The sequence below is a fragment of the Heterocephalus glaber genome, unplaced genomic scaffold (assembly GCF_053883595.1).
Source record: "Heterocephalus glaber isolate CG9 unplaced genomic scaffold, H.glaber_assembly_v1.0 deba00001689, whole genome shotgun sequence".
Taxonomy (NCBI): Eukaryota; Metazoa; Chordata; class Mammalia; order Rodentia; family Bathyergidae; genus Heterocephalus; species Heterocephalus glaber.
The window spans coordinates 2,741,845-2,768,970 of NW_028258414.1; the positions used below are offsets into that span (position 1 = coordinate 2,741,845).

Consider the following 27,126-nt stretch of genomic DNA (forward strand, 5'->3'; position numbering starts at 1 on the left):
AGCCACACCTCATCTAGTGTCTCTGGGTCTTTGCCTATCACTGTACTTTTCTCTTTTTTTTGGTACTGGGGATTGAACTCGGGTCCTTGAGCTTACACAGCAGGCGGCCAAACCACTGAGCTAAATCCCCGGCCTCACTGTACTTTTCTTGAAGCAGACAGATTAGAACTGAGCCTAATGCTAAAAGCAGGGGCTCCGCTTGGTTTCTCAAAACAGAACCCACTAATTCACAGTTTGAATGTGGAACAGGATTGTATAGTATCATGTGATGCAGCCTGTAATCTCGTGAACCACCTCCCCAGTTTAGGGAGCTGTATTTCAGTTTTGGCTAGGGGGACTGTAAGTCCTGATTACCTTCGGGAGTCTTGGTTTGTGTCTTTTTCTCAATGACCTTCCTCTCTCTCTCTCTCTCTTTTTTTTTTTGGTACTAGGGATCAAACTCGGGACCTTTCCCTTGTAAGGCAGACAGTGGAACCACTGAGCTAAATCCCCGGCCCTCAAGCTCTCTTTTTCAAGGTGAAGTCTCACTGTGTTGCTCAGGCTGGGCTTGGCCTCCTGGCCTGGAGCAATCCTCCTGTCTCAGCCTCTCCAGTGTTGGGACTACAGGCATGCACCCAGCTTTCAGTGAGCTTCCCGCATGCACCTCGTTTTCATTCCCCCAGAGTCCTACTTGGAATGATAAATGCTATGATCACCCTAGAATTTTGGCCAAGTTATATTTTTAAAAATCTTCGCCTTTGCCAGGCATTGTGGCACACCTAACCCCAGCTACTCAGGAGACTGAGGCAAGAGGGTCACAAGTCTGAGACCAGGCTGACAACACAGTGAAACCCTATCTCGAAATAAAAAGGGCTGGGGTTGCAGCTCAGTGCTTCCCGCTTTCAATCCCCAGTACCATAAACACACAACAAAAACCACTCACCTTGCAAAATAGGTACTTTCCCGATTTCCCTGGTTTGAATGTATTTTCAGAGGACTCCATAATATGGTCTTTGTTTTGGTGATTTTTAAATGTTTCAATTTTTTAATCTTATTTTATTTTTGTGCTGGAGAGTGAACCCCAGCCTTGTACATGTTAAGCAGGTACTTGACCACTGAGCTATCCTTCCAGGCCTGGAGATTTTTTTGTTGTTGTTTCTTGAGATAGGGTCTCCTCGTTATGCAGTTCATGTTGACCTTGAACTCAGTATGTAGCCCATGCTGACCTCAAACTCATGGCAATCTTCCTGCCTCAGCCTCCCAAGTGCTGTGGTAACAGGTGTGCACCACCATGCCTGGCTATGGATATTTATTCTTATTCAAGGCCACAGTGGCTATGAAGTGGAAGCAACTTTTATAACTGTAAAACTTACTCTAAACACATGATGGAGCTATTCAGATGAGACTTTGTACACACCCTGGGGTGATTAACAATGTATCTGGGGATGAATGAAAAGAAGAAATCACGATGGATACAAATATAGTTTCCCGTTTAAATATATCAATGAAAACGAAAATACCATTTGCACATGCTGGGAAACAATCAGCAAGAAAATAATACCAGGCAATAAAACTAGTTTTCATGTGAATTTTCTCATAATGAAATTCTGAACACATTCACAACAATGAAGTTAAGTAAAATTTGTGGGTAGGAAAATTAGGCTAGAAACTTGAACAAGACACTAATGAAACAGAGACTTGTGTCATATAAACGTGAAATGTCCTGGACAATCCCAGTTTCTATCATAATGGGCATGGTGTATTAATTTTGCTAGGTATCAGCTGCTAAACTAAGTGCTTAATGTCCAGTCTGTTTCTCAATCTTCCATACACGCCTGTTAGCTCCACTTGCAGTAAAGAAACCATGTTGAAAAAGCTTCAGAGAACTCTCCCACACCATTTCTCGGGTACCCTGATCAAATCCACACATTTGCATGACTCCAAAGCCCAAACTCTTTCCCTATAGACAAATATCCTTCAGGAGAAAACTTCCCTTCTACAGGAATAGGAACAAACCTGCTGAGAACCCCGTAAGCCTCTCCAAACAAGCTCCTGGAAAAATTACTGCTTTTTAAGTAGGATATGAGGATTGCATTTGGGAGCTGGATGTAGCACAGTGGTACAGCATGTACTTAGCATGCATGAGGCCCCGGTTCGATCCCCAGCACCATGGAAATAGAACAAAATATGTTACATTTGCATGAGAGGTTAGCTCATCTTTAAACCTTGTTCCCCCCCTAATATGCTGCTATCTAATTGAAGATATTGAGTCTGCTGCCACGGAGCTACACCACCAGCCCTCCCCAGATTGACACCTGATCAAATAATGAGCAGTACTCAGCAGGAATGCAGTGGTCTACACACAGTAGCTTTGCAGAAAATGCATCTCTTGGGTCAACTTCATGTCGACACCTTGGTTTGCTTCTTCCTCTTCACTTTCCGTTTTACCTTCTTGTTCGCTTTTTCTATATTCTTATAAATCACTTTCCATCTTTGCTGGAATAAGCCAAGGCACTCATCAATTCATACATGCATTTGAGACACTGAAAAATAACAAAATCAGTGAATTAAACTTGCCTTGTACAAGCACCAAAACTTTATTTTTTAGCATGGAGGAAAGTTTGGCTGAGGTAAACAGCACGCTTCATTGCCTTCTGAAAATATGCTGAATGTCAAGCAGACTTCGCTGGAAGATTTAAGGTCACCACTGTAAACACTCACTGTCGCACAGGTCCCTGGGGACCATGTTGTCACGGATACAATCTGTGGCCCAAGACTTCTGTGTTTCCACAATTCTCCCTTTATTTATTTTTGAAGCTATGGCCTCCATTGCTAGAAACCTTTTCCTCCTGGGATCTGTTGCTCTGGTTTAGTTTCTTTTAGGAATAGGAGGAAAAAGAACATGAGTTGTTTTGGGGGAAAAAATAAAAAGATTCTTAAAGACACACATGCCCAGGGCCAGGGATTTAGCTTAGTGGTTTCACTGCCTGTTGCACAAGTGCGAGGACCCAAGTTCGATCCCTGGTACAAAAAAAAAAAAAAAAAAGACACATGTCCATGAGTCCGGAAGGGACAGAACACAAAGGAAGACACCGCTGAGCCCACTTCCACGGCCCTCTGCACAAGGGAGGCTCTTCTCTGGTTACTGTCCTTCCTGTGGAAAAGTGACGACACGAAGGGCAAGGGCTGCAGAAGATCACCTCTGCCTTTTTCCATACTAACTTCTTGGAAGTCCCAAAAGAAAGCCAAGCACAATGTGAGAAATGCTTCCATAAAGTCACAGTAACAAATTGTGTGCTTGACCAAGAATGTGATTCGGAAAACAGCCATGACACCTGTAAACTTCTAGAGCTTCAGGCAGCACAGTTTTGTTCCAAATAGTATAAAATGGCTGGAAATGGGCAATATTATGATCTTATGGACCCAAGTGGACTGATCAAAAGGTGCATTATTGGGCCAGGGATTGAGCTCAGTGGTTCTGGTGCCTGCCTTGCAAGCCCAAAGTCCCGAGTTTGATCCCTGGTAGCAAAAAAAAAAAAAAAAAAAGGTGCATTATAACCCATGAAAATGCCACACAGCTATCACAAATCCAAACTATAAATTTGCCCTAAAATAGTGTCCCAGCTCTGATAACTCTTTTTTGGTACTGGGGATCAAACTCGGGTCCCTGTGCTTGGGAGGCAGGCAACGGAACCACTGAGCTCAATCACCGGCCCTGATAGCTCTCATGCAAACATTTTATTAGTAACTATTTCTTTAGCTTCTGCTTTTTAGTGCAGGGTCTTGAACGTTGCTCAAGCTGGCTTGAACTCCTGGCTCAAGCAATCCTCTTGCCTCCAGTTCCCCAGCAGCTGAGACCACAGGCAGGTGCTACCTCGCGCGGCGGCTTTGTGTGCCCAGTGCTGAGCCTTTGCTCTCTTCTCACCTCTCTGTGGGTGGCTGCTGGTATATTTCCGGTGGGAGTATGAATCGCTGGAATCTCTACAGCAAGCAACTTGGCACTTTCTCTCTGAACATTACAAGTGCTTTGATCTCTGACCCCTCCATCTGCTGCTAGAGAACATATCCAGAGTTACGCACACAGGACACCAGTCGGCATATGTCCCCCACGCATCACAGCTGACCCAAATGCCCATCATTAGTGGAACTGGATAAATACACTAGGAGATGCCGGTAATAGAAATCTCTAAATTTTACAAAGCTTTCAAGACAGAATGAGAAGTTCCTCTCGGATCCAATATGGAATATTCCCAAGATGTATTGATAAATTAAATAGAATAAAGCACAGAAGACTGTATGTATTTACCTACCTTCTGTGTAAGAAAACAGATGGTGCTGGGGTGCATAGCCCAGTGGTGGAGTGCTTGCCTAGCAAGTTCCAGTGTATGTGAGGCCCTGGGTTCAATCCCCAGCACAGGAAGAAAGAAACAGAGATGGAGAAATAATAGACTGGCATCTACATTTGCATGAAGAAACTCTCTAGAAGACACAACAAACCCACAGAAGTGTTTGTGAGCTGTGGAAGTGGGATGTGATTAAGAGAGTACAAGAGCATACACCCACAGGTGTTTAATTGGCTTGAATTTTAAGGCACTGTAAATGCATTACTCAAAAACATTTTTAAATAGTTATCGGAGCCAGGAATGGTGGTACACACCTGAAATCCAAGTCCTCAAGAAGCTGAGGCAGGAGGATTACAAGTTTGAGGCCAGCCTGGGGTACATAGTGAGTTCAAGTCCAGCTTGGACTACATAGCAAGACGCAATCTCAAATATATGTATATATATATATATATATATATATATATATATATATGGATGGGGATTTAGCTCAGTGGTGCTGTCACGTGCCTTGAAAGCACAAGGTGCTGAGTTCGATCCCCAGTACCAAAAATATATATACACACACACACACACACACACACACACTATTATTGAGCAGGTTATACTGCTATATGTGGTCGAGAAATACAAAGACTGGGAGCCAGGGATTTAGTTCAGTGGTTCCACCGCCTGCCTCAAAAGCACAAGGTCCCGAGTTCAATCCCCAGTATGGAAAAAAAAAAAAAAAAAACGGCCAAATAAGGGTCATGCAAGTGATGATTGTTTTTGTTTTGCTTTTTGAGGTAGGTGATCCTCCTGCCTCAGCCTCTTGAGTGTTGGGATGACAGGCGTAGACTGCCATGCTCCACCAAGTCCCGATTTTGAAAGCACAGAGGACTTCTTGGAGGTGCATGTGAGCTGGGTGAAGACTGATGAGAAAGGAGGAGAAAGACGGGGGGGGGGGGCGACCCTGGCTCTCCTCTGTGCCGTCCTGTCCTCCATCCTCAGCTCTGTCCCCTCTCGTCCAGGTGCATTCTTGAGAATCATCGACACGTAAATGCAAAATCACTGACGCCATGGAAATCACTTTCTTTTTAGTGCTGAGGATCGAACCGCAGGCCTTGAGGGTGCTAGGCAAGCTTTCTACCACTGAGCTATGTCTCCAGCCACTCAAAAATCAAATTTGACTGCTGCCTGCCTTGCAAGTGTGAGGTCCTGAGTTTGATCCCTGGTACCAAAAAAGAAAATCAAATTTGAGTCCATTTTAAGACAGGATTTTTTTGTTGTTTGGAGGCGGCTGGGGGGGGGGGGTTGTTGTTGTTTTATTTTGTTTTGGTTTTGGTGCTGAGGACTGAACCCAGCCAGGGCCTTGTGCTCGCTAAGCACACAGCCTCCCACTGAGCTACACCCCCCCCCCCCCGGCCCTATTTTTGGACAGGATCCATCAGAAAAGTAAAAGGATTCAGCCCATTTCTTGACCTCTTTGACCTTAGTCAGAAGTGGGTCTATCATGACTAAGACACTGCTCAATGCTTTAAGTAGAGGAAGGCCACTGTAGCATGTGGCTTAGTTATACTTTGTATCTCTGTATCTCCTGATTTGTATCTTGTTATTTTCCTCCCTGAGGACCATGAGGAAATACAGTGTTACAGAATGTTAGAGTAGGTGATTCCTAACGACAGGATAAAGGAAAGTCAGCTTTGTTTTTACCAAAACTCATGAAATTGCTCAATAATGCTGAGATGACTCATCTTAGTACTTTATAATCACAGTACCCGTTCTCCCTTAAAAACAATGTTTCAGGGAAGTAGGTCCAATTATGTTAAAATCCCCTCTCTCTGACTCTGTCTCTTGTCTGTCTGTCTCTCTCTCTCACACACACACACACACCCCATCTATGTAAAGAACAAAACACCTATAGGAAGGGGATTTAGCTCAGTGGCATCGTGCCTGCCTCACAAGCACAAGGTCCAGAGTTCGATCCCCAGTACCAAGAAAAAAAAGAAAAAGAACAAAGCACCTTGAAAAAAATGATATTTACATTGATGGGTTAAGACCATGGAGAATTTTTCTTTTCTTAACTTTTCCCGTATTTTCCAAGTATTATTTAGTGAACACAAACTACTTTTGTCATTAAAAACAAAAAACAAAAACCAGCCACAACGAATGCTCGTACCTAAAAGCCGAGACTGGGGTCAAGGCGAAGTTCAGACCTTGTCTCTCTCAGCTCACCCTCTGGGAAGACCCGTATGAGCCTCCCTGGCTGCTCTGGGCTCATTTCTGGACATCAGGCATCCACTTTGGAACCTTACCTCATCAGCTCTGGGGACAGACAGGCAGACAGACGGGTCCTCTCTGCCATTTAATCCCTTTCCCCGAGTGCTCCTGCACCTTCCATGGCTCCCACTGCCCCTCCAAGATCATCTTAGGCTGGATTCAGCACTTCGTCCCATCCCTCCCTCCTCCAAAACAAATAAATCGACTCCCTCAGAATCCTCAACAAGGTAGAGTTTGCTGCTGCCTTTTCTTCGGGACAGTTAGATTCGTGTTCTCCTTGTGTTTCTCGCAATGCCTGCTCGTACTCTGCTGGTCCTCTCCCTTTCCCCCAGGTCACCCCCTGGGGCCTCCTGTGCTGACATTACCCCCTTCCCCCTCTGGTAAGAAGAGAGGCCAGCTGGTGGCCAGCCCGGCTCCTTCAGACAAATCTCCTAGGTCTATAGTTTGATTCAATGAAGCTTAAAGGTCCCCGGAAGCCGGGCGAACACCTCGTATATGTTTAATATCCTGGCAGCAAGATCCAACTGCTCTCAGGAGCCACGGTCGGGCAGGGTGGGAGAGAAGAGGGGCTGAGCTGCGTGAGGTCGCAGCCGGACCCTCTCTGAGCTGTGTGCCCTGAGGTGGCACGGTGGGGCCTGAGGGGTCACAGGCCCTGCAACAAGCGTGCCATGTGTGAAGGCTCACAAAGCATGCGCCTAGATACGACAAACTTGTCAGTCAAGCAAACAGACCTTACATAAAACACGCTCTGTCCTCCCACCTTAACAAAAATACCTTCAGAATGGCCGGAATCCAGGGTGGAAGTTGGAATTCTTGGACTCCTTCGAAGCCATCGCCAGGGCACGCCCGCCTGGGAGGAGCTGGCCTAGCCCCGCCCTCACCTCGCTGTCCATTCCAGCCCCACGGCTATTCTGCCTGTCCCGCAGCGGTAGACCTCTCAGATCCCCACCAGGACCCTCCTGCCACTGGGGCAAGTTCCTCCCCATCGGTGCTTTAAGGTTGGCGTGCGTAGGCGGCACGGACCGCTGCTCTCGCCGGAAACAGGCGCAGGTGGAGAATCCTGGCTCCCTGCATTGTCCATAAAATTAGGGAGGATGTAGAATGGTCAGATCCTAGTTTGTAATCTTCGAAGAACCTCTCCAGGACCCTGAGGAACATCGAGGTTCAGGCCACTGTTAGTTGCCAGTGCTCCTAGAAGGCAAAGGGGTGGGTGGATTTGGTGACTTGTGTGTGTGCACGTGTGCGTGTTGCATGTGTATGTGTGTGCGTGTGTCAGGGGGGTACTGGGGATTGGGCCCAGGCTCTTCTCAATGAGCAACATTCCCAGCTCTTTTATAGTTTTTATTTTGAGACAGGATCTCACTAAGTTACTAAGTTCCCTACACTGGGCTGGAGCTTAAGGTCCTCCTGCCTCAGCCTCCAAGACTACGATTTCATGGTTTCTGAGAGCTGTTTATTCCACGTGCTTGGCTGAACAGGGTCGCTGGGAAGGGAGGCTCTAGAAAGGCAGAGCAATCAGCGGGCTTCTTTACTCTCCTTGATTAGGTAAAACAGTCCTTCCTGATACCTGGGCTAGAAGGCGGAACTGAGAGGCAAAGCTGGCCCAGGGCTCGGAGAAGACCCACTGCCTCTGTGTACTTGTGTCCGGGCCTCTGACCCGCAGGTGTGGGCCAGTGAGAGGTGCGGGGCCGCTCTGCAAGCCCGGAGCTCCGAGCAGAGCCTGAAGGGAGTGGGAGGGGCTTGGTTGCGGGCCTGAGGCCCTGCGGATCTCCCATCCCCCACTGGGCTGAGCTTTATCGCCTGCTCCATCCTAGCTGAGCTCTGAAAGTCTGCCAGAAAAGCTCCCTGTGTCCTCAGGCATTACTGGCTTAAGGACTAGAACTAGAAAAGTCTGAAGGGGGTTTCACACACACACACACACACACACACACACACACACACACACACGGTATCACCTTAAGGCCTACGTTTGCGGAAGAAAATGATTTGGGATGGGGTCACAGGTGAGAGGTCACAGAATCCACAGCCTGACCTGCTCTGAGATCTACTCCTCTTATGCCAAAGCAATAGAGCCTAAGTCCACTGGCCTGGTTTCGAGCAAAGGTCATTATCCCAGTACCTGCTCGCAGACCCACTTTTTCATTCCAAGAGTAAACATGGGAAATGCCACCCGGGCTTGGAAAGAAAAAGGATGAGCTGGAGATTTAGCTCAGTGGTGCTGCCACCTGCCTCGCAAGCACAAGGTCCCAAGTTTGATCCCCAGTACCAAAACAAAACAAAAAACCATAGGACTCAGAATCCAGGTGTATGCTGGGTAGACTGGGCTCCCAGGAGGAGACCATGGCCTTCCAGGTCCACCTCCGCCCTTCAGTGTCACACAGTCATGGGACACAAGTCACACCCTCGCTTGAGTTTTACAAGGAGATAAACTGCCACCTATGTAGGACTGCCAGACAAAACATAGAGCATCTATATCTTTATTTGCTGAATTGGACAATCCTGTATTCAAGCCCTCAAAATTTCAATCTCCTTTCATTTTCGTTTGTCTGAGACACGTGCTGTATAGACCAGGCTGGCTTTGAACAAATGGCAATTCTGTTTCAGCCTTCCAACCCAAAAGCTGGGATTACACTAGACTTCTAATATAATAAAACTTTTTGTGGTTTCTTAATCCTCTCAAAAAAAATCTCACACCATTACTGGAGTTAGTCATCACAGAATCTTCACTGCCACCTTGTACCAGCTCCAACACTAGGAAAAGACACAAGAGTATTCAACTCGTCGGTATCTACTCATGTACTGTAACTCTCTGAGATAAACCACTGCAGTTTTAGAAAATTACATTATAACATGCCTGAAATCCTAGCACTTGGGAGGCTGAGCCAGGGGAATCCTGAGCTCAAAACTAACCTGAGCAACACAGTGGGACCCTGTCTCAAAAAACAAATAGACTGGGCCAGGGATTTAGCTCCATGGTTCTGGCACCTGCCTTGCAAGCGCAAGGTCCTGAATTCGATCCCCGGTACCAAAAAAACCACCCCCAAAACCCCAGAGAAACCAAACACACACCCAAACACACAAGCTAAGACATTGCATTATATTCCCAGCACCCAACATAGAACCTGGAAAATAGTGAGTGCCCCAAAATATTTGATCAGTGTTAGCTGGAAGTGTGAGGACCCTGGGTCCCGGGGTTCTCAGTGAACCTGAAAGGCTGCAGGGAGACCCCCAGCCCAGAGCCTGTGCAAGAAAGACCCCGACACGTTGAGCATGTGTGATACCTGCCCGGGTGGGTGACAGTGAATGACCACCAAGACGGAGGCACAGTCAGTGGCAGGGGCAAAGGAGTTTTCATGAAATTTAAGTGAAAGATGTCACTTTATTTGGGCCCCTGTGGTGTTATTTTGACTCTCCTTTATGTCACATCATGCCTCTGATGACAGCGAGTTGAATGCTCTTGTGTCTTTCCTAAAGGCCTTGACCACCCTTGGGGACAGATCGGGGGGGGGGGCTCCACTGGGCAGAGTCCCTTGGTGGGAGTCCTGGCCCCCAGAGTCTTTTTTTTTGGTACTGGGGATCGAACTCAGGTCCTTGCACTTGCGCAGCAGGCTGCAAAACCACTGAGCTAAATCCCCGGCCCAAGAGTCTTTCTTATTCTAGGTTGAGGCATGTGACTGGGGGTCTCACAGCTGGAAAAGGAGCAAGTGCTGGTGAACCAACTGCTCATTTTAATTCTTCAGGCTTTTTCATTCAATAAGGGTTATAACTGCATCCTAGCACTCTGGGGAGGCTGAGGCAGGAGGATCAAAAGTTTGAGCCCAGCCTGGGCAACTTAGTCACTTAGTGAGAACTCATCTCAGAATTTAAAAAATAAAAATAAAAAAAGCTGGGAGTGTAGCTCAGTGTGAAGGGCCTGGGTTCAATCCCCAGCACCTCCCCCCCCCAAAATTTATAATCACAATATTTTCTAGTTTAAGTCCAAAAATCCAGTATAATTGGGACTCCAATCTGTAAGATTATCAGATTTGCCTAGATATTTGGCACAGTTCTCCTGATAATATTCAACTATTTTAATTTTTTGTTTTGTTTTGTTTTTTGAGACAAAGTCTTGCTATGTAGTTCAGGCTGGCCTTGAACTCGTGGTGACCCTCCTGCCTCAGCCTCACAAGTACTGGGATTACAGGCGTGCACCACCATGCCTGGCCAGCTATTTTAATTTCTGACTTCTAGGATACTGTGTTGGTTAGGTGCCTCTATCTCTTAGCCACCTTTACTTTTGCTTGTATTGTACCAGAAGCCTTCGTCAAGCACAGATGAGCAATCAAAGCTGAAACCTTGGTGCAAGGTGTGAAACACCATGAGGCCAGTTCTGAACTCTGCCTGGCTGTAGGGGAAAGTGAATCAATCAGTACCAGCTACTGTGGGAGTCGGAGGGGGGGCCACCAGGCTCATCAGTGCTGCCTCCGGCTGGGCAGGGCCGATCCTCTGGATGCACCTACTCATCTAAGCCCGCCGACTTCTTCCTGACAATCTGTTTCTGCAGCTAATGAAGGAGACACAAACATGGGACTCTCAGGCTTTTCCAGATTGCTTTCAACCTTCCAAATGCCAAACCATCAGAGTTTTTTAAAATAGTTTTTTATTTTCTACGTACCGCAGCAGCAAGACAAGCAGACCAGGAGATGACAATTTTAAGACGACTGTCCTGTGTGCCTTGCTGTTTTCTGTGGGTTTATTGGTGTATTATCTGACTACTCAGAGAGCAAGGAATTGCACTGGAGGGGAAATGGGCACAGCCCCATCCCGGGACTGTCACCCTGTGCCTACATGGGGTGTGCAAACTGGCAGGGTGGACTGTGACAATGCAGGATGGAACCTCTCATGGGAACAAACACAGGAGTGGGAAGGAGAGCACTGGATAAATTAGAATTCGTTTTGGTGGCAAATGACCCAAACCTCAAAATAAGGGTGCTTATGCAAGATGGGAGCTTATTTCTCTCTCAAACACAAAGGCAGGAGGTAGGCAGTGCATGGCTTCATGGAGTCATTAGGAAACGAATTTACTCTCTGTTCAGTCCCACGTTCCCTAGGGCAGGGATGGCAAACCTTGTAGGGCTTTCAGTGATACAAACAGCCCACTGGGCCACAGGTGCCATAGGTTCACCACAACAAGCTGGTGAGAAGAATCAGTGATTGTATGCAAGTTGCAAATATCCCTGCTCCTACACCAATGGCCAAGATGCTGGGAAATAGAGACGTATCCAAAGAACTGAATGTGCAGCTAAAATGAGAAGAAAGAAAGCAATGAGAGAATGGGTGTGGGGTAGGTTATGAGCTGTCTTTGCAATTAACATTGAACTTGGCCACCAGACCTCAGGAAAGGCCTCCAGAAAGATGATGTCTGAGCAGAGAAGAAAAATGATTAGAGCTCACATAACCCAAGCACAGCCAGATAGAAGCAATAACTTCTAATGTTCTGTGCAGGCATGGTGGTGCATACCTCTAATCCAAGTTGCTTGGGAGGCTGAGGCAAGAGGATCATGAGTTTGAGGCCCGTCTGGCCAATGTAGCGAGGCTTCCCAGTTTTAAAAAGTGCTAGTGTTAAACAGGCAGCGGGGGACTATAGTTCACAATAATCTACTATGTATTTTATAAGGATAAGGAAAGCCAGGTGTGGTGTTGTATGATTGCAATTTCAGCACTCTGGGAGGCTGAGACAGGAGGAGCAAGTGACTTAGCAAGATCCTGTCTTAAAAAATAAAAGTTGGCTGGGGACATAGTTCAGCATGAAGCCCCTGGTTCAATGCCCAGTAACACACACACACACACACACACACACACACACACACTCAGTAAATAAAGGAGAAGCTGAAAAACTCCAAATACAAAATAATGATACAGAGATGGAAATGTTCATTATCCTAATTTGAGAAGCACCTACTATATACATGTATTAGAATAGCACACGTAATGTGCTCGATTATTATGTGTTGATCAGAAGAATTTTTTAAGGTATAAGGAGATGGAAAATTAAATCTGATTTGAAAAATTAACATCTGATTTGATTATTGCGCCTTGTATAGATGTACTCCATTATTACATTATACCCCACAAATTTGTTCAGTTTAAATAATAATTAACAAAAGCCAGTTGCAGAGAACTCACGCAGATGGAGGAGATGTAGAGGAAGGGAAGGGTGTTTCCGGGGAGGGGACAGCGTGCAGGACCCCAGGGGGTAAGAAGCAGGCGTGGAGGCGGCAGAGGAAGATTTTGTTGGCTGGAGAACGGGGTGGAGGAGAACTCACCGCCCACACTGGGCTTGGGCTGGTGTCCTCCCGAGATGCCCAGTCTGGTCTTCTCCTTGCCGACTCTATCTGCTGTATCTGATTCTCCAAGTCCACAGGGAGTGGCCGGCCGTTCCCTGCAGAGCAGGAAGGGGAAGACGCCGGCCAGCGGTCACTCCGATGGCAAAGGCTCCTGCTCTAGGCCCCAGGCCTTCCTCCTGCCTCTTCCTCTGTCTCCGGGAAGCCCTTCGACTCGTGCCAGTGCCCGAGCAGACAAGCCAGGACTCGGCCCAGCACCCTTTCCCTAGAAGGTTGGACCCTTCAGATCCAACCAGTCTCCGCTGGCCAAGCCGCTTACTCCTTCATCTCCCACATCTGCTCCTCTTCGCCGGGGCCCCTGCCCTGCCCTAGTCCGGCCACTTTGGCCCTGGAGTGACAGACACACTGCGGGGGGTCTAAGTCTGTCTTCTGCACCCACTCAGACCCTCTACCCCCATCACGTGGAGCCAGTGCGACCATCTCACTGCGCAAAACCCAGCATGGTTCCTGCCCCCACAAAAAAGCCCTGTGGCCACTGCCTCCCTGAGGTCTGCACAGCCTGGAGAAGTCCGGCCTACACCCTCCTACCTCGGGCCTCATTCTCCTCCACATCCCCTCCCCTGGCCGCCACTCTGACCCTGCCTCCGGTCAGGGCATCCGGGGCTTTTCCTGCCTGTTGCGATGCCCATCCCTTCTCTGCTATCTCCTCTGCCTCAGCTGCCTTCCTAAACAGCTCAGGCTTTCTTTGAATACACGCTTCGGTTTACAATTTTATATTCACAGCTTCTCTGATTAACATGTCCATTGCTTCCAGCCAAAACAAATACAAAGGTCAAAGGTTTCAGGTTAGTCCTGCAAACAGTTTCTCTTCGTATCTGTAGGGGGAGAATGACCTTCTCTAATACTTGGACATAAGAGGCATATTTTAAGTTAGAGACCTGAAGGATAATTATGGTTATAAGTATTTTATATTAACTTTGCTATTGCTTTATACTGATATGAAGTAATAAACCCAAATTTCTGCCCTGGGTATAATGAAGGGAAGATGGCTTAATACTGGGAGAACAGGATGGTTGCGTTACCTTAATAACCCTTCATAACTTTCTGGAGGCCTCCAGCAGGGATCCAAGGTCAGGGGTCTTGGGAAGGTGGCCTAGGAGTGGAGGGGAGCAGGATGGGAAGAGTCCATTTACATTCTTCTGGGTGCCTCATCCACACTCAGGACAGTCACCAGGACTGACCCATGAGTGGCTTCCAGCCCAAATGAGTCCTTCCAATGTGTTTTGTTTGCCCAAAAGGATGTTAGTGTGTGTGTGTGTGTGTGTGTGCGCGCGCGCGCGCGTGTGTGTGTTGCTAGAGATGGAACCCAGGGCCTCCGTCCGCTAGTCCACATTTACCTTCGCCCCTGTATTTTTGCTTGTACCTCCTAATTTCTCTACCACAAACAGTATTGCTAAGAACATCTGGAAAAACACCCTCTTCAGGGTCCCAAGAGAGCATTTCCCTGGAGAATATCCACAGGAGCAAGGTTGTTAGGCTATCGGGCATATTTGAGGTCACAGCTTGAATAGCCTTGGTATTCTTCAGCATCATAATTTGCCAGAATCTTGTGTAAAAGCTCTATCTCATTTCTTATTTGGTATTTTTAGACATCCTAGTATTTTGTTTTGTATTTTTAAATTGCTAATGAGATTGAGAATGTCACCACTGACTTCCTAGCCATTAAGGTTTTCTTTTCTGAAAATGATCTGATGACCTCTATCCATCCTTCTATTGGGTTTGTTCTTTTTGTTTGCTGCTGCTGCTGACATTATGTATATTCTGGACACTAATATGTCATTGATTGTGGATGTCACAAATATCTTCTACTCTATTGCTTGTCTGTTAACTTTGTCGTGTCATCTGTGGAATAAATAACCTTTATTTATTTAAAAAAATTTTTTTTCAATACTGGGGATCAGACTCAGGAACTTGCACTTGCAAGGCAGGCAGGGTGCCACTGAGTTACATCCCTGACCCTGTTTTTTGGAGTCAAATTCAACATTTTCCCCTTTATTGTTTATTTGTTTAGGGATCATGTTTAGAAAAATCTTCTGCAACTGGGGTCTCCAAACTACTCTAATATTTTCTTCTAATAGTTTCTATATTACTTTTCAGATTTAGGTCTTAAGGTCTTTAATGCATTCAGAGTTTTTTTTTTTATGTTGTGAAGTGGGGATTTAATTTCATTTTCTCTATAAAGAGAGCCAAACTTCCCCAACATCATCTGCTAAAATGATCTATTTTTAATAGGATTTGTGGGGTCATCTATTTCACTATATTTCTTCATATCATGAGTGTGTCACTGGGTTCCTTATTTTGCTCTATTTGTTTATGCTTGTGTGTTTCTGCATTGATACACTACACTGATTAACTTACTTCTAAATTATGTTAATATCTGGTAGGGTAGACCTCTCCTTAGCTTTTCTTTTTAAAAATTATCTTAGCTATTCAAAGATTTTAGTCTTCCAATCACATTTTAGAATCAATCTGTACAAAAATCCTGCTGGAATTTTGTAATTTCTTTGATATATCAGATCTTTACAAAATTAGTTGTCCAAATCCCTCCACACACAATGCTGTTTCTATTAGTTCAGCTCTTCTAAAAATATGTTTTCATATGGGCCAGGGATTTAGCTGAGTGGTGCTGCCATCTGCCTCAAAAGTGGAAGGACCTGAGTTTGATCCCTGGTACCAAAAAAAAAAAAATTATATATATGTGTGTGTGTGTGTGTGTGTGTGTGTGTGTGTGTGTGTTTTAATAGTACTTCTAAATTGTCTTCATCAGAGTCTTATACATTCTTTGGTTAAAATGTGTGTGTGAGTGCATGTGTATATGTGTAAAATTTGAGAGATTATGGCTGTTGTTACTACCATGAACTGATCTTAATTTTCTATTCTGTTTGCTACTTGGTTATTGCTGATGCAGAGGATCAGCACTGGTTTACGATGGTTCCAGCTCACTTAGTTTATGGGCCTGTCCTCTCTCTGTTCCATCTCTTGGTATTTATCTCATGTTCCATATGAGGGCTCTGATCGTCCAAGAGTGTGGACGGTGCCCAAGCAGCTGTCCGCTGTGGAGAGAGAAGCTTCACCAAGCCCAACCCTGCTGGTACCTTGATCCTGGGCTTCCAACCTCCAGAGATGCAATTTCTACTGTATGATCCACATGATGGTGTTTTCCTTTCTGTGAAAACCAGTACAACCCCTCTCTGCCCTGCCTATTCTGGGTTATTTTATAGAAAGGTGTCTCGGGTCAGAAAGTTTTGCCCAGGTCTTTAAGTTCAGATAATGGAGATCTGATTATAGCTGTGGAGAGGTTTTACAAAAGAAAGAGAGGGCTGGGGATTTAGCTCAGTGGTTCCGGCACCTGCCTGCCTCCAAAGTGCAAGGACCCGAGTTCAATCCCATACCAAAAAAAAAAGAAAGAGAATTAGTATTTATGGCACACAGGGAGGTAACTGATTTTTTTTAAATGCTAAAATATTTTAACTACTTTATCTTTTTTTTAAGTACTTGGGCTTGCACCCGGCCCCCCAACCCCACCTCATGCTAAATGCTCCACCACTGAGCTACACGCCCAGCCCTCTTTACAGTATTTTGAGACAGTGTCTCCCCAGGTTGCCTTGGCTGCTCTTGAACATGTGATCCTCCTGCCTCAGCACCAGTAGCTGGGCTTACAGATGGGCACCACCATCTCCAGCTTCCTCCAAATCTTAATAAAAAAATTTTTTTTGGTTTCTTTAAGATTCCCTGTCAGAGAATGGATGGGGATTGCACTGTTTCTAAAGGTAAACCTCAACAAAGAGACAAAGAAAGCTGTAGGGAACAGGGAAAAGGGACGTTACCAGAACCTCTGCAGTAAGTCCTAGTCTCCTGTGAGCCACGGCAGCACAAGGCAAATTACAGGAAAGGTAGAAAAATGAGACTGAGAAGAAGCTGAGCTGCTTGTCTGATCAGTGCTGCTCTGGGCAGCAAAGACGAAAGCCTGCAGGTTACCACACCAGTACATTGGGAGAAACAAATGTAACAAATGACTTGCAGATAGTTCAGTACATCGCTGGAAACAAGATATAACAATCCAAGAACAATGAGGAACTGAGTAGATGAAGATTTTGTTCCTCCCAGGATGTCTTCAGCTGGTGTAATCTTGTCCTGGAGAATCACTGGATCATTGAGGTCTCAGTTGTGACTGGAGGCCAAAATGGAATTATGTCTCAAAACGCCATAGCTGGCCTGTAGGCAGGAGAACTAGGCCTAATCAAATGTTTTTTCCCTAAAATTATGAAGCATTGCTCAAGACCGAAACCCACTGACTCCCAGGGTGAGAGGGGAGAGGCGTCCTGTTTCCTGAACAGGAAAGAGAGGATCTATCTCCTCCCTCCAGCAAGGTGAGGTCTGCAGCCCGCAGTTACTCCACTTGACAATGCCACCGGGAAGATTTCTCAGGTGGAAAGTGCTAGTCATGGTGGTGTGGAATCCTGTCTCAGAACCATGCAAATGCTTCTGCATCACTCCCAGAATGCAACCCATGGCCACAGCCACGGCTCTGACCACCAGCCTGAAGTCACCTGCTACCTGCCTCCTTCTCCCTCTGCTCCAGCCACCTGGGTTGTTTCCTGTTCTTTGAACACAGGGAGGTGACACTTGGTCCAGGGCCTTTGCACATTCTTTTCTCTCTGCCAAGACTGCCCATCCTGCAGACCAAAAGTCTCCCTTTGGTCGTTCAAGGCTCTGTTAAAATGTCACTTCCACAGAGATCACTTGACCGAAACCGGCTTCCCTTTTCTGCCTACCCGACTCTTGTTAGCATTTGAGTTACAAATTCATTTGATTATTTGCTTATTTCCTGTGTCCTCTCCTAGGATATAAGGTCTACAAGGGCAAGCACCTGCTCGAGAGCAGCCCCAGCATATAGCAGGAGTGCAGCAGACACATGTTGAATGAGTGAATCGGCCTGCTGAGGACAGACGGGACTTTCCTCCAAGAACTACAGCTTCCTCCGCCTGTCTTGCCTGCTCCTGAAAGGCTTCAGAATAGTGGCCAGGCACACAAGTGGAGAACAACCCCTCCCACCACCTTGGGACCAGCCCCCTTTTAGCTCACTGCCTCCTTCCCCTCCCTCCTCCACTTTTGCCCCACAGCCAGTCTGGACTCTTCTGGGCACCTCTGGGCATCATCCGGCCTTGTGCATATTCAGCCACTCATATCGTATCTGCCTTGGGGCATCTCCTAGGAGAGCCATCAAGTTTTCCAGCTTGCTGCAGCTAGAAATACTACTGGTGACAAATATTACACCTTTTTTCTCCTCACAGCTTGACTCTGAAGGAGGTGAATGTGTCCAGGGAGCCCTGGAAAAGTGAGCAGAACTGGAGATCCATAGCACAGAACTGGTGGGCCTAAGAGGCAGGCAAGACCTACAGCGTTCTCTCTCCAGATCATCGTCAATGGAAAATCCCGTGAGTGTCCCTTCCCAAGTCAAGAAAGGGCCCACATCTACCTCCCTCGCTGGCCTCCCACATTCCTCGCTCTAGGGTAGGAAGCACTGACTCAGAGCTGGCTGCTGTGCTAGTGACTGCTTTCCCTAACTCATCCCCTCTAGCTGCACCCTGATGTGTGAGATATGTATTGTCAGCACCCACTTTCCAGATGAGGAGATGCAGCCTGTGGAGTAGGAAGGAATTTACTCCAATTCACTCTGCAAGCAGTGGAGTCAAGAGTATAATCTAGGGAGTCATCTCTGTTATTTGGGCTATCCATTTCAGTCACTTACCTACACTAACTTAAAAACAGCCTTTATAGCATAAAAGTCACCCATCGTAAGTGTACAATGTAATGATTTTAGTAAACTTACAGTGTTGGGCAACTCTCACCACAATCCAGTTTTAGAACATTTCCACTACCTCAAACTGCTTCCTCATATCATTTTTGGTTAGTTCCCACTCCTTCCCTTAGCCCTAGGCAACCGCTGATCTATTTTCTGTCTCTATAAATTTGCTGCTCTACACACTTGATATAAATGAAATCATTATGGAATCATCCTGCATTATCTTTTTTTTTTTTTTTACTACAAATTGCCCTTGTTTTGGGGAGACAGTTTAGTTCAGTTCCAACATTCAGTGCAGAGGTGTGCACTGGAGTGAGAACACTAGGAAGGCTCTACACCTCCACTCTGCAGAAGGCCATGGAAGGCTCTGCTTGTTTGCTAACTACTTCGTGCTTGTGAGGATGTAGACCGAAGCATGGTCTGGCTCTAAGTGGAGAATCAGGATGAGGGTAGGGTGGGTGCTATTGTTTAGCTCTAAAATGTCCCCCCAAAGTCTGATGATTGTAGTTGGGGCCTAGTTGGAACAGTGGGTCACTCGGGTTGTGACATAGAAGGACATAGTCTCCTCCCTCATCTCTCTGTTTCCTCTCTGCCATGGTGAACAGCCTTCCTCCAGAAGAGGCTCTTCCATCATGTCATTTCTGCCTTGGACCCACCTGATCATGGACTGAACCCACTGGAACTGTGAGCCAAAATAAACTCCTCCTCCTTTAAGTTGAGGGTGTTGGGCATTTCGTCTCAGCAATGAGACAGAAAATTGGTACCAAGAGTGAGGTCACTGCTGTGACTTACATGACTATGTTTTTCTGAAGTCTTTGAATCTGGTTTGCAAGAGGAGTTTGGACAGGTTTGGAGAAGCCCTAGAATGTTGTGAATAGTGCCTGATGTGTGATACTGGTCAGAGCTCAGAAGATTAGAATGCTGACAGGAATGTGGACATGCAAGGCCAGGCTCAAGTGGTTTCACTTGGGAACAAGGATTACATTGGCAGTTGGACTCAAGGCCATGTATTTTATCTTCTGGCAGAAAATTTGCCTACATTTTGCCCATGTCCTCAGACCTTGTGGGAGACTGAGATTAAGGATGTCAGATTAATTAATCTGGTAAAAGAAATTTCAAGACAGCCCAACATTCAGGCTGTGACATGAGAACTGTTGGCTGCTTTAGCCAGATGAATAGTAAAAATCAGCAAATGGCAGAGTTGAATGATTTGAAAAGCTTGTGGTTTCACCAGAAAGGAAGCTCTTGCAAAGATGGGGCCATGGAAAGCATGTTGCTCAAAAGATTAGTATTAAAAAGAAGCCAAGTACTTTGGATAAGGAAAATATGAAAGATGGCTTGAAAGGCATCTCAGGAATCAGCAAGACATCACCCATCACAGGCTTGGAGGTACAAAAGTAGAAGGGCTGCTGAGAGAACTAGTTCCTTGGGATTTATTTCACCATGTTCAGCCATCCAGGCACTCAGAAACCTCTGCAGCCATCGTTCAAGGAGACTGAGCTACTACTCAAGCTGGCAGTCAACCATGGTGTACTACTGGTTTTTCAGGGATGCAGAATGCAAGAGTTATAGGTTCATGGAGGCTTCCACTCGGACTTCAGAAGAAGACCTGGGAAGCCATGTAAAAACAAGTGACAGGGTCACAGTCCCCACCAGGCCCATTAGAGGACAGTGCATAAAGCTGTGAGAGTGAAGCCAAATGTGCAGTGGAGACCCCAGAAAGTCAGAGATGCCAAGAATGGAATATCTGCTGAGGAAGCCACAGGCAAAGAGTGAAGACATCCTCAGAGAGACTCCATGTGGGGGTGTAACCTGCAATGCCAGAAGGGCAGGGCTCCCCCAGCCCTTTGGAACTCACATTTCACCATGACCTTCCCTTTGTGCCAGACATGATACCATAAGATTTGCTCTGCTGGATTTTGGTCTTGCTTTGGTTCAGTTTCTTTCCATTCTCTTATTCTTCCCTTTTGAAATGGGAATATTTACCTTATGACATTGTATGTTGGAAATGTTTAACTTTCTTTTTGATTTTTACAGAGGCTAAGAGTTTGCCTTGAGTCTCAGAGGAAACTTTGGACTTGGACTTTCAACAATGCTGGAACTGTTAAGACTTTGGCTTTTGACTCTTAGAGATGAATTAAATGCATTTTGCTTATTGAGATTTTAGATAGACATGAACCTTTTGGAGGCCAGGGATAGAATTAAGGTTTAGATCCAAAATATCCCTCATAAGTCTCATATTTAGACCTGGTTGGAAGGGGCAGGCCATGGGGAGTGACTTGATAGGGTATATTTTTGTCCCAGGGTCCTCCTTTCTTTCTCTGCTTCCTGGATACCACAATGTGAGCAGCTTTTCTCTGCCTTGCCCCTCTATCTTGTGGTTTCTGTGTTAGAACTGGCTGACCAGGGACTGATCCCACTGAAATTGTGAGCCAAAATAAACCTCTTCTCCTTTAAGTTAGGAAGGTTGGATTATTTTGTCCCAGCAATGAGAAAGTGGCTAATACAGTGGGGGAAACACACATGTTGATTTTTATTATTTTCCTTCTTAACTCACATGAAGCCATGTTTGCTGGCATACACCTGTAAATCCAGCTACTCAGGACACTGAGGCAGGAGGATTCCAGTTTGAGGCCAGCCTGGGCAACCTAGTGAGACCCTGTTTCAAGCCTCAGTACCACCACCAAAACAAAACAAAACTAAACAAAACCATATGAATTAGTCTATCTTTATTCATAGATTTCTACCCCAAATTGTGTTAGGAGCACCTCCATTTAAAACAGAATACAAATAATAAAATGAAGGCCTAAAATTTTAATTTAAAATGTAATCTAAAAGTCCAACGTGAAATGAGTCAGCCCACCCTTACCCAGTCAGGAAGCTCCTCCCTGAAACAGAAAATGAGGAAGACAATAACGACAGGTCAACTCCCTTTCATTCCCTCCTCAAGAGCCACCAGTTTACGGCCATGCAAGGTTTGGGTCCAGAGCAGTGACAGTCTGGGAACCCTACTGTGCTGCATCTGGACTCTCTGTGACTCCTGAGGGCTCCTTTCCCTGAGGCAAAGTCAGAAGTGACCTCCCCAAGCTGGAAGGACAAATGAGGGTGTTGACCTTTCCTCCCTCCCAGATGATCACCCCTGTTCCTCTGAATGAAATTCTCATGCTACCCAGAGAACCAAAATCCCTGTTTCATGACCACAGGTCTCATCCCAGCTCTTCACACACATTTCTCTTCCTGCCAGGGATGAATTCTTTTCCAAGTCGGAAAGGTCATGCACAGGGTTATTTTTTATTTATTTATTTTTTTTGGTACCAGGGATCAAACTCGGGATCTTGTGCTTTCGAGCCAGGCAGCGGAACCACTGAGCTGATTGCTATACAGGGTTATTAATGAGGCCCTGGGAAGCAGTGTTTCCCACCCCACAAGTCACTTCAGTGAACTGTGTTTTCTACATCCAAGTAGACCTCTTTAAATTTCATTCTCAAGTATCTCTAAGTGGTGGGAGGGTTGGGGGAGACTGACTGGGTGACTAATACCATCAGAATCAACAGTGATAGCACTTACTATGTCTGGGGGAAAAGGATTATGTGCTATGTTCTGTATGTTGTGCCTGTTTTTTTTTTTTTAATTTAATGCTCAGAATAATTCTAGGAGGTCAGTGACATTATTAGCTTCATTTTTCAAGGAATTATTAAGGCTCTCAGTAAAGAAATTTTAGCACAGAGTTTCTGGTTTTATTTTTGTTCTTTTTGAAATAAAGTCTCATGATGTAGCCTAGACTGACCTCAAACTCACGTTTCTCCTGCCTCAGCCTCTTAAGTACTGGGATTACAGATGTGTACCACTGCTTAGAACACAAATTATACACAATTACTATCATTAATTATTAGCAGTACAGACTTTTTATTATATCTATTAGTATAGAAATTACTGGGACAGAAAATAGCATAAGGGGTGAAGATGTAGCTCAGTAGTGGAGCCCTTGCCTAGCAGGTGGAAAGTGTTGGGTTCAATCCCCAGCACCACACACACACACACACACATACACACACACACACACACACACACATACACCATTACTACAGTACAGAAGTTATTAATACAAAGATGATACTATTATAGTACAGTAACTAGTACAGAAAATAGCACTATTATTATTGGTTCTATTTTTCAGAAAAAAAGACTCAGAAAGGCCACCATAACCTATGGAAAGTTCCAGAGTTAGCCAGCGGAGCAGCTGCATCCCCAACACGACTCGAGTTTAAATTTTGATACTCAATCCCAGTTTTGATACTCAATCCCCAGCTTCCTGGGGTTTGGAAGAGGGTCTGAGCCCTGGGGCTGTGACTGAAGGAGACAGAAGCCCAAAGCCTTCCTGGAGACCACGAGGGAACAGGGAAAAGGGTATCTAATTAACTTGGGAAATAGTCCCACATCCTGTGTTCCCAAGAAAGAAACCATTTGAAAAATTAGGAACGAGCTGGAACAATGTTGCGTTTAAACTGAGCGCAAGCAGCAGTATTTCTGCACCACAGCCTTGACACGGGAACGAGGCTATTTACTCTTTTGGTTTTTGACCGCTGCGCCAAATCCTATTAGCTTTACGGTTACTGTCCTGAGGTGGGGAGGGGGCGGAAAGAGCGGGAAGCACAGGCTGCGTGCACTTGGACCGCAGCCCCTGGGGCAGGGGAGGCGCCAGAGGGAAAATCTGTTCCCTGCGAGATCGTGGGGAGCCCAGAGGTGGACTTGAAGATGTGAGTGTGAAAGGAGAGACAGGATGGAGGTCGAAGTGCCATGTGGCATCTTCGCTGGGTGTCCCTGCAGCTCCCACCAAGAGGGGCAAGTCCTTCACCTGGAAGGAGGGACGGGGAGGGAACACCCAGGGAATTAACACAGCCGACCACAGAGCGCATCCAGGCCTCCTCGGGAACAGAGGAGAGGAGGTGTAGGAAACATTGCGGGCCCTCCCCTCGCCGGAGTGTACCCACCAAGGAGAGGAGCCCTGCATCAGCAGGCCTTGCTGGAGGGGGTAGAAAGAGGAGACTGCTCCGGGAGGAGGAAGGGAGAGAGGAGGGGCTTCACCTCAGAGCGCACACATGTTTCTGGTGGGGAAGAAGCCGGAGTTGGGTGGAAACAGACTCCCTGGAGGACCCTGGGCCTGTGAAGCAGCGGGGGGTTATTTGCGAAGGGCAAGATGTTTCTTCAGACAATTCATGTTCTGCAAGGCTCGTTTCAGACCAAAGGCAGCTCCGGGGAAGGGGACCTTTGTCCCGGGGCCTCAGGGCTCCCCGGACTTTCCCCTGTCAGCTGAATTAAAACTGGCCTTGAATGGGGAGAGAAAAGTCCTCCCTGAGCCCTTTGCAGGGAGGAAAATCAAAAATTGAAAAGTGGAAGCCAGGCGTCGGTGGCAAAAGCCTGTAATCCCAGCACTCTGGGAGGCCTGAGGCTGGAGGATTGCAAATTCCCGCCTGCCTGGAGAGTTCAGTGATTTAGCAAGAACCTGTTTCAAAATTAAAAATGAAAAAGGGCCGGAGATGTAGTTCAGGGACAGAGTGCCTCTGAGTTCAACTCCCAGTACCGCGCATGCACACGCGCGCGCACACGGTCTGGGGTGTAGCTCAGTGGTGGAATGTTTGCCTAGCATGTGCAAGGTCCTGGGTTCAATCCCCAGTACTGCAAGGTAAAGAAAATAAGATACATAAAAAAGTAAGAAGAATCAGCTTACCCCACTTACCCTGCGTTGTAAATATATTGCCTAGGCTGAGGCATGGCGAGGCCAGATGTAAATCAGAAGAGAGAAAGCAGAGTGTCTCAGTTTCATCTCAGTCACAGGTCCCTTGAGAGCCACAGGGTGACATGCAAGGCCGTTCAGGTGAAGCGCTGGGGCCGCCCCTGGCAGGGGAGAGGGGGACTTCAGGCAGGGTAAAGGCTTGGGGATAATTTGAATAATCTCCCTGGCTCTGGGACAGAGGGGCTGTCCCTAGTTATCTAGTCCCTTGTAATCTTTTTTAGGGGGACTGGGGCTCGAACTCGGGTCCTTGCACTTGGGAGGCAGGCGGTGGAACCACTGAGCTAAATCCCTGGCCCCATCTAGTCCCTTGTTCCCTGGGTTGTTAGGGTGACTGGTAGTGTAAGAGCCCAGTAAAGGAGGTGGTGGAGTTGGGATTCCATTGGCCGATCAAGAAAGAAACAGGCTACCTCTAGCCAGAGCTTCAAAAGGGAGGCTGAGGCAGGAGGATAGCAACTTTGAGCTCATCCTGGGCAATTTGGGGAGTTAGCAAGACTCTGTCTCAAAAATAAATTGGGCTGGGATGTAGCTCAGTGCAAAAGCCCTTGATTCAATCCCCAGTACCACAAAAAGGAACAAAACTTGTATTACACTCCTGAACATGGGAATTAAGAGCTCATCCCCTTATTTTAGGTGACACAAACCTGACAAAAGTGTAGAAATGTCCCCACGTAAACCTGAATTTGCAGAGTTCTAAGCCATTATGACCTGTGGCTCCTTATCCGGCACAGAGGAGTTCAGATTAAGCCATGGACAGCTGGCTGCCCTATTTCCTCAGGAAACCTCTCCGTAAGTGCCTGGTGGCTCAGCTGCCCTTGAAGGAGGGAGGATTTCCCTTCTGAACCTCTCTTCTATACCTCTTGCTATGAAGAACATTCCGTGCCAAAGATGTGTTTTTAAGTAGCAATGGTTTCATTAAGGGACATTCAGCATGTTATGGGATTCCTGGGAAGGCCAAAGACCAGGCTGAGACCACTCAGCCAGGAACAATGGTACTGTTCTTTAAAAGATTTTAAAAAGGTATTTATTTATTTCAGAATGTTTCAAACTACAGAAAAATGGAAAGAGCACTACACTGAGCAGCTGTGTATCCACATACCCCAGCCTTGGTTTGGGTTTTCCCAAAGGGAGATCCTGAGAGAAGAGCTGGGATGCAGGTAGATTATTTGTGAGGTGACCTCAGAAAGCACAAGTGAGACAGGAGAGGAGAAGAGCACCATAAGGTGCTGGGCTTGGGCAGAGGCATTGTGAGTTCAAGACCATGATGGACGTGGGTCATCATTCAGCCCTGCTGGGGACCTTTCTGAAGCCATGTACAACAAGCTTCATGGTTGTCACTCAAGGAAGAGGAGCCTGGGGTTTCCCCCACCCTCTCTTGTCCCTTGGGTGGAGGGTGGACTTGGAGGAGCGGACAGCTGCAGGCTCCAGGCTCTGGGTAAGCACTAAGTCTGCAGACTTCACTGCACTGGAGAAAGTGCTCTGGTGGAGAAACGGCGAGGGGCCTTGTTCCGGGTGAAGTCTGCTCCACATGGCAGAAACCGAATCCTACCAGCTGGACAACACAGACTTGGGCCGAGAGGCTTTGGGTGTGATAGGTCATCGCCTCCTAACATCTTGCCAGCCTTCCCCGTCTCTCTCTTCACGGCCCCCATAGCCCACAGACAGGGTTTATTCCATGCTAGGTGTTGTGTAGCTGTTAAGTCCCTGAGATGGCGTGATGACCCTGGGACACAGGTATCCGACAGCTGTGGCACTGAGGGGACATGTAGGACTTTAGCACCGGAACGGTACTATTTTAAGATATTGTTATGCCACACAATTATTGGACCTTACAGCAAAACGCTTGAGATGCCAAGTAAAAAATATACACAAGCGTTCATGGTTTTTCAAAACTCTTTCTGCAAGTAATCAGCCCAAGAGTTTGTAAACCAGCATCCTGGACTTCTGCATGTCTTCACCTCCAGGAATCACTACAGAGGTCATGGGGCTGTGGGAGGTGTGGTGAAACAGCTAAGGCACTTCCCTGGTTACCCCAAAGGGGTCCTGGGAGATACATTTTAGAAAGGAAAATCAAAAGGAGCACGCTATTGGGCCGGAGATTCAGCTCAGTGGTTTCACTGCCTGCTGCGCAAGCTCAAGGACCCGAGTTTGATCCCCAGTACCAAAAAAAACAACAACAAAAAGGAGCGCGCTATAGATAGAAAGTGAATCCAGCCCGCTCAGGATCCAGATGGAGACGGCTGAATACAGGGTGCTGATTCAGTCCCACCAGTGCCTGTGGCGCTGAGTCAGTGGCTCAAATCCTCCCACCTCTCAGCCCACCTCCGTTTGCTGGATTCTCTCAATATTTCCTCCTCAAACACTAAGTGTCAAACTTACTCTATGATCACTACAGCTTTTTTCCTTTCCATTTTGTTTTTTAAGGATTCATTGTATTTTTCCACACAGGCATTCAGCAGGCTGATAGGTTTTTTCCCCCCATAACCACAAGGGACAGCCAGAGCTGTGAGTTAGTTCTAAGGCACGCCAGGTAGTTCTAAGCAGACAGGGGCAATGGGCAGTAAACCA

General features: G+C 46.6%; 1 protein-coding gene across 1 annotated transcript in view; it reads right to left on the bottom strand.

The window, feature by feature from the left end:
* Positions 1-1,100: 1,100 nt before the first annotated feature.
* Positions 1,101-27,126, bottom strand: part of LOC110344147 (uncharacterized) — a 40,830-nt gene continuing 14,804 nt past the window's right edge. Inside the window, exons 3-6 of the mRNA XM_087199017.1 lie at positions 24,505-24,662; positions 12,884-12,999; positions 3,905-4,029; positions 1,101-2,855 (exon numbers count right to left, since the gene is read on the bottom strand). Of these exons, the coding sequence (XP_087055143.1) occupies positions 2,781-2,855; positions 3,905-4,029; positions 12,884-12,999; positions 24,505-24,539 (351 nt within the window). The 5' untranslated portion in view covers positions 24,540-24,662 and the 3' untranslated portion in view covers positions 1,101-2,780. The remainder of the gene's footprint in view (positions 2,856-3,904; positions 4,030-12,883; positions 13,000-24,504; positions 24,663-27,126) is intronic.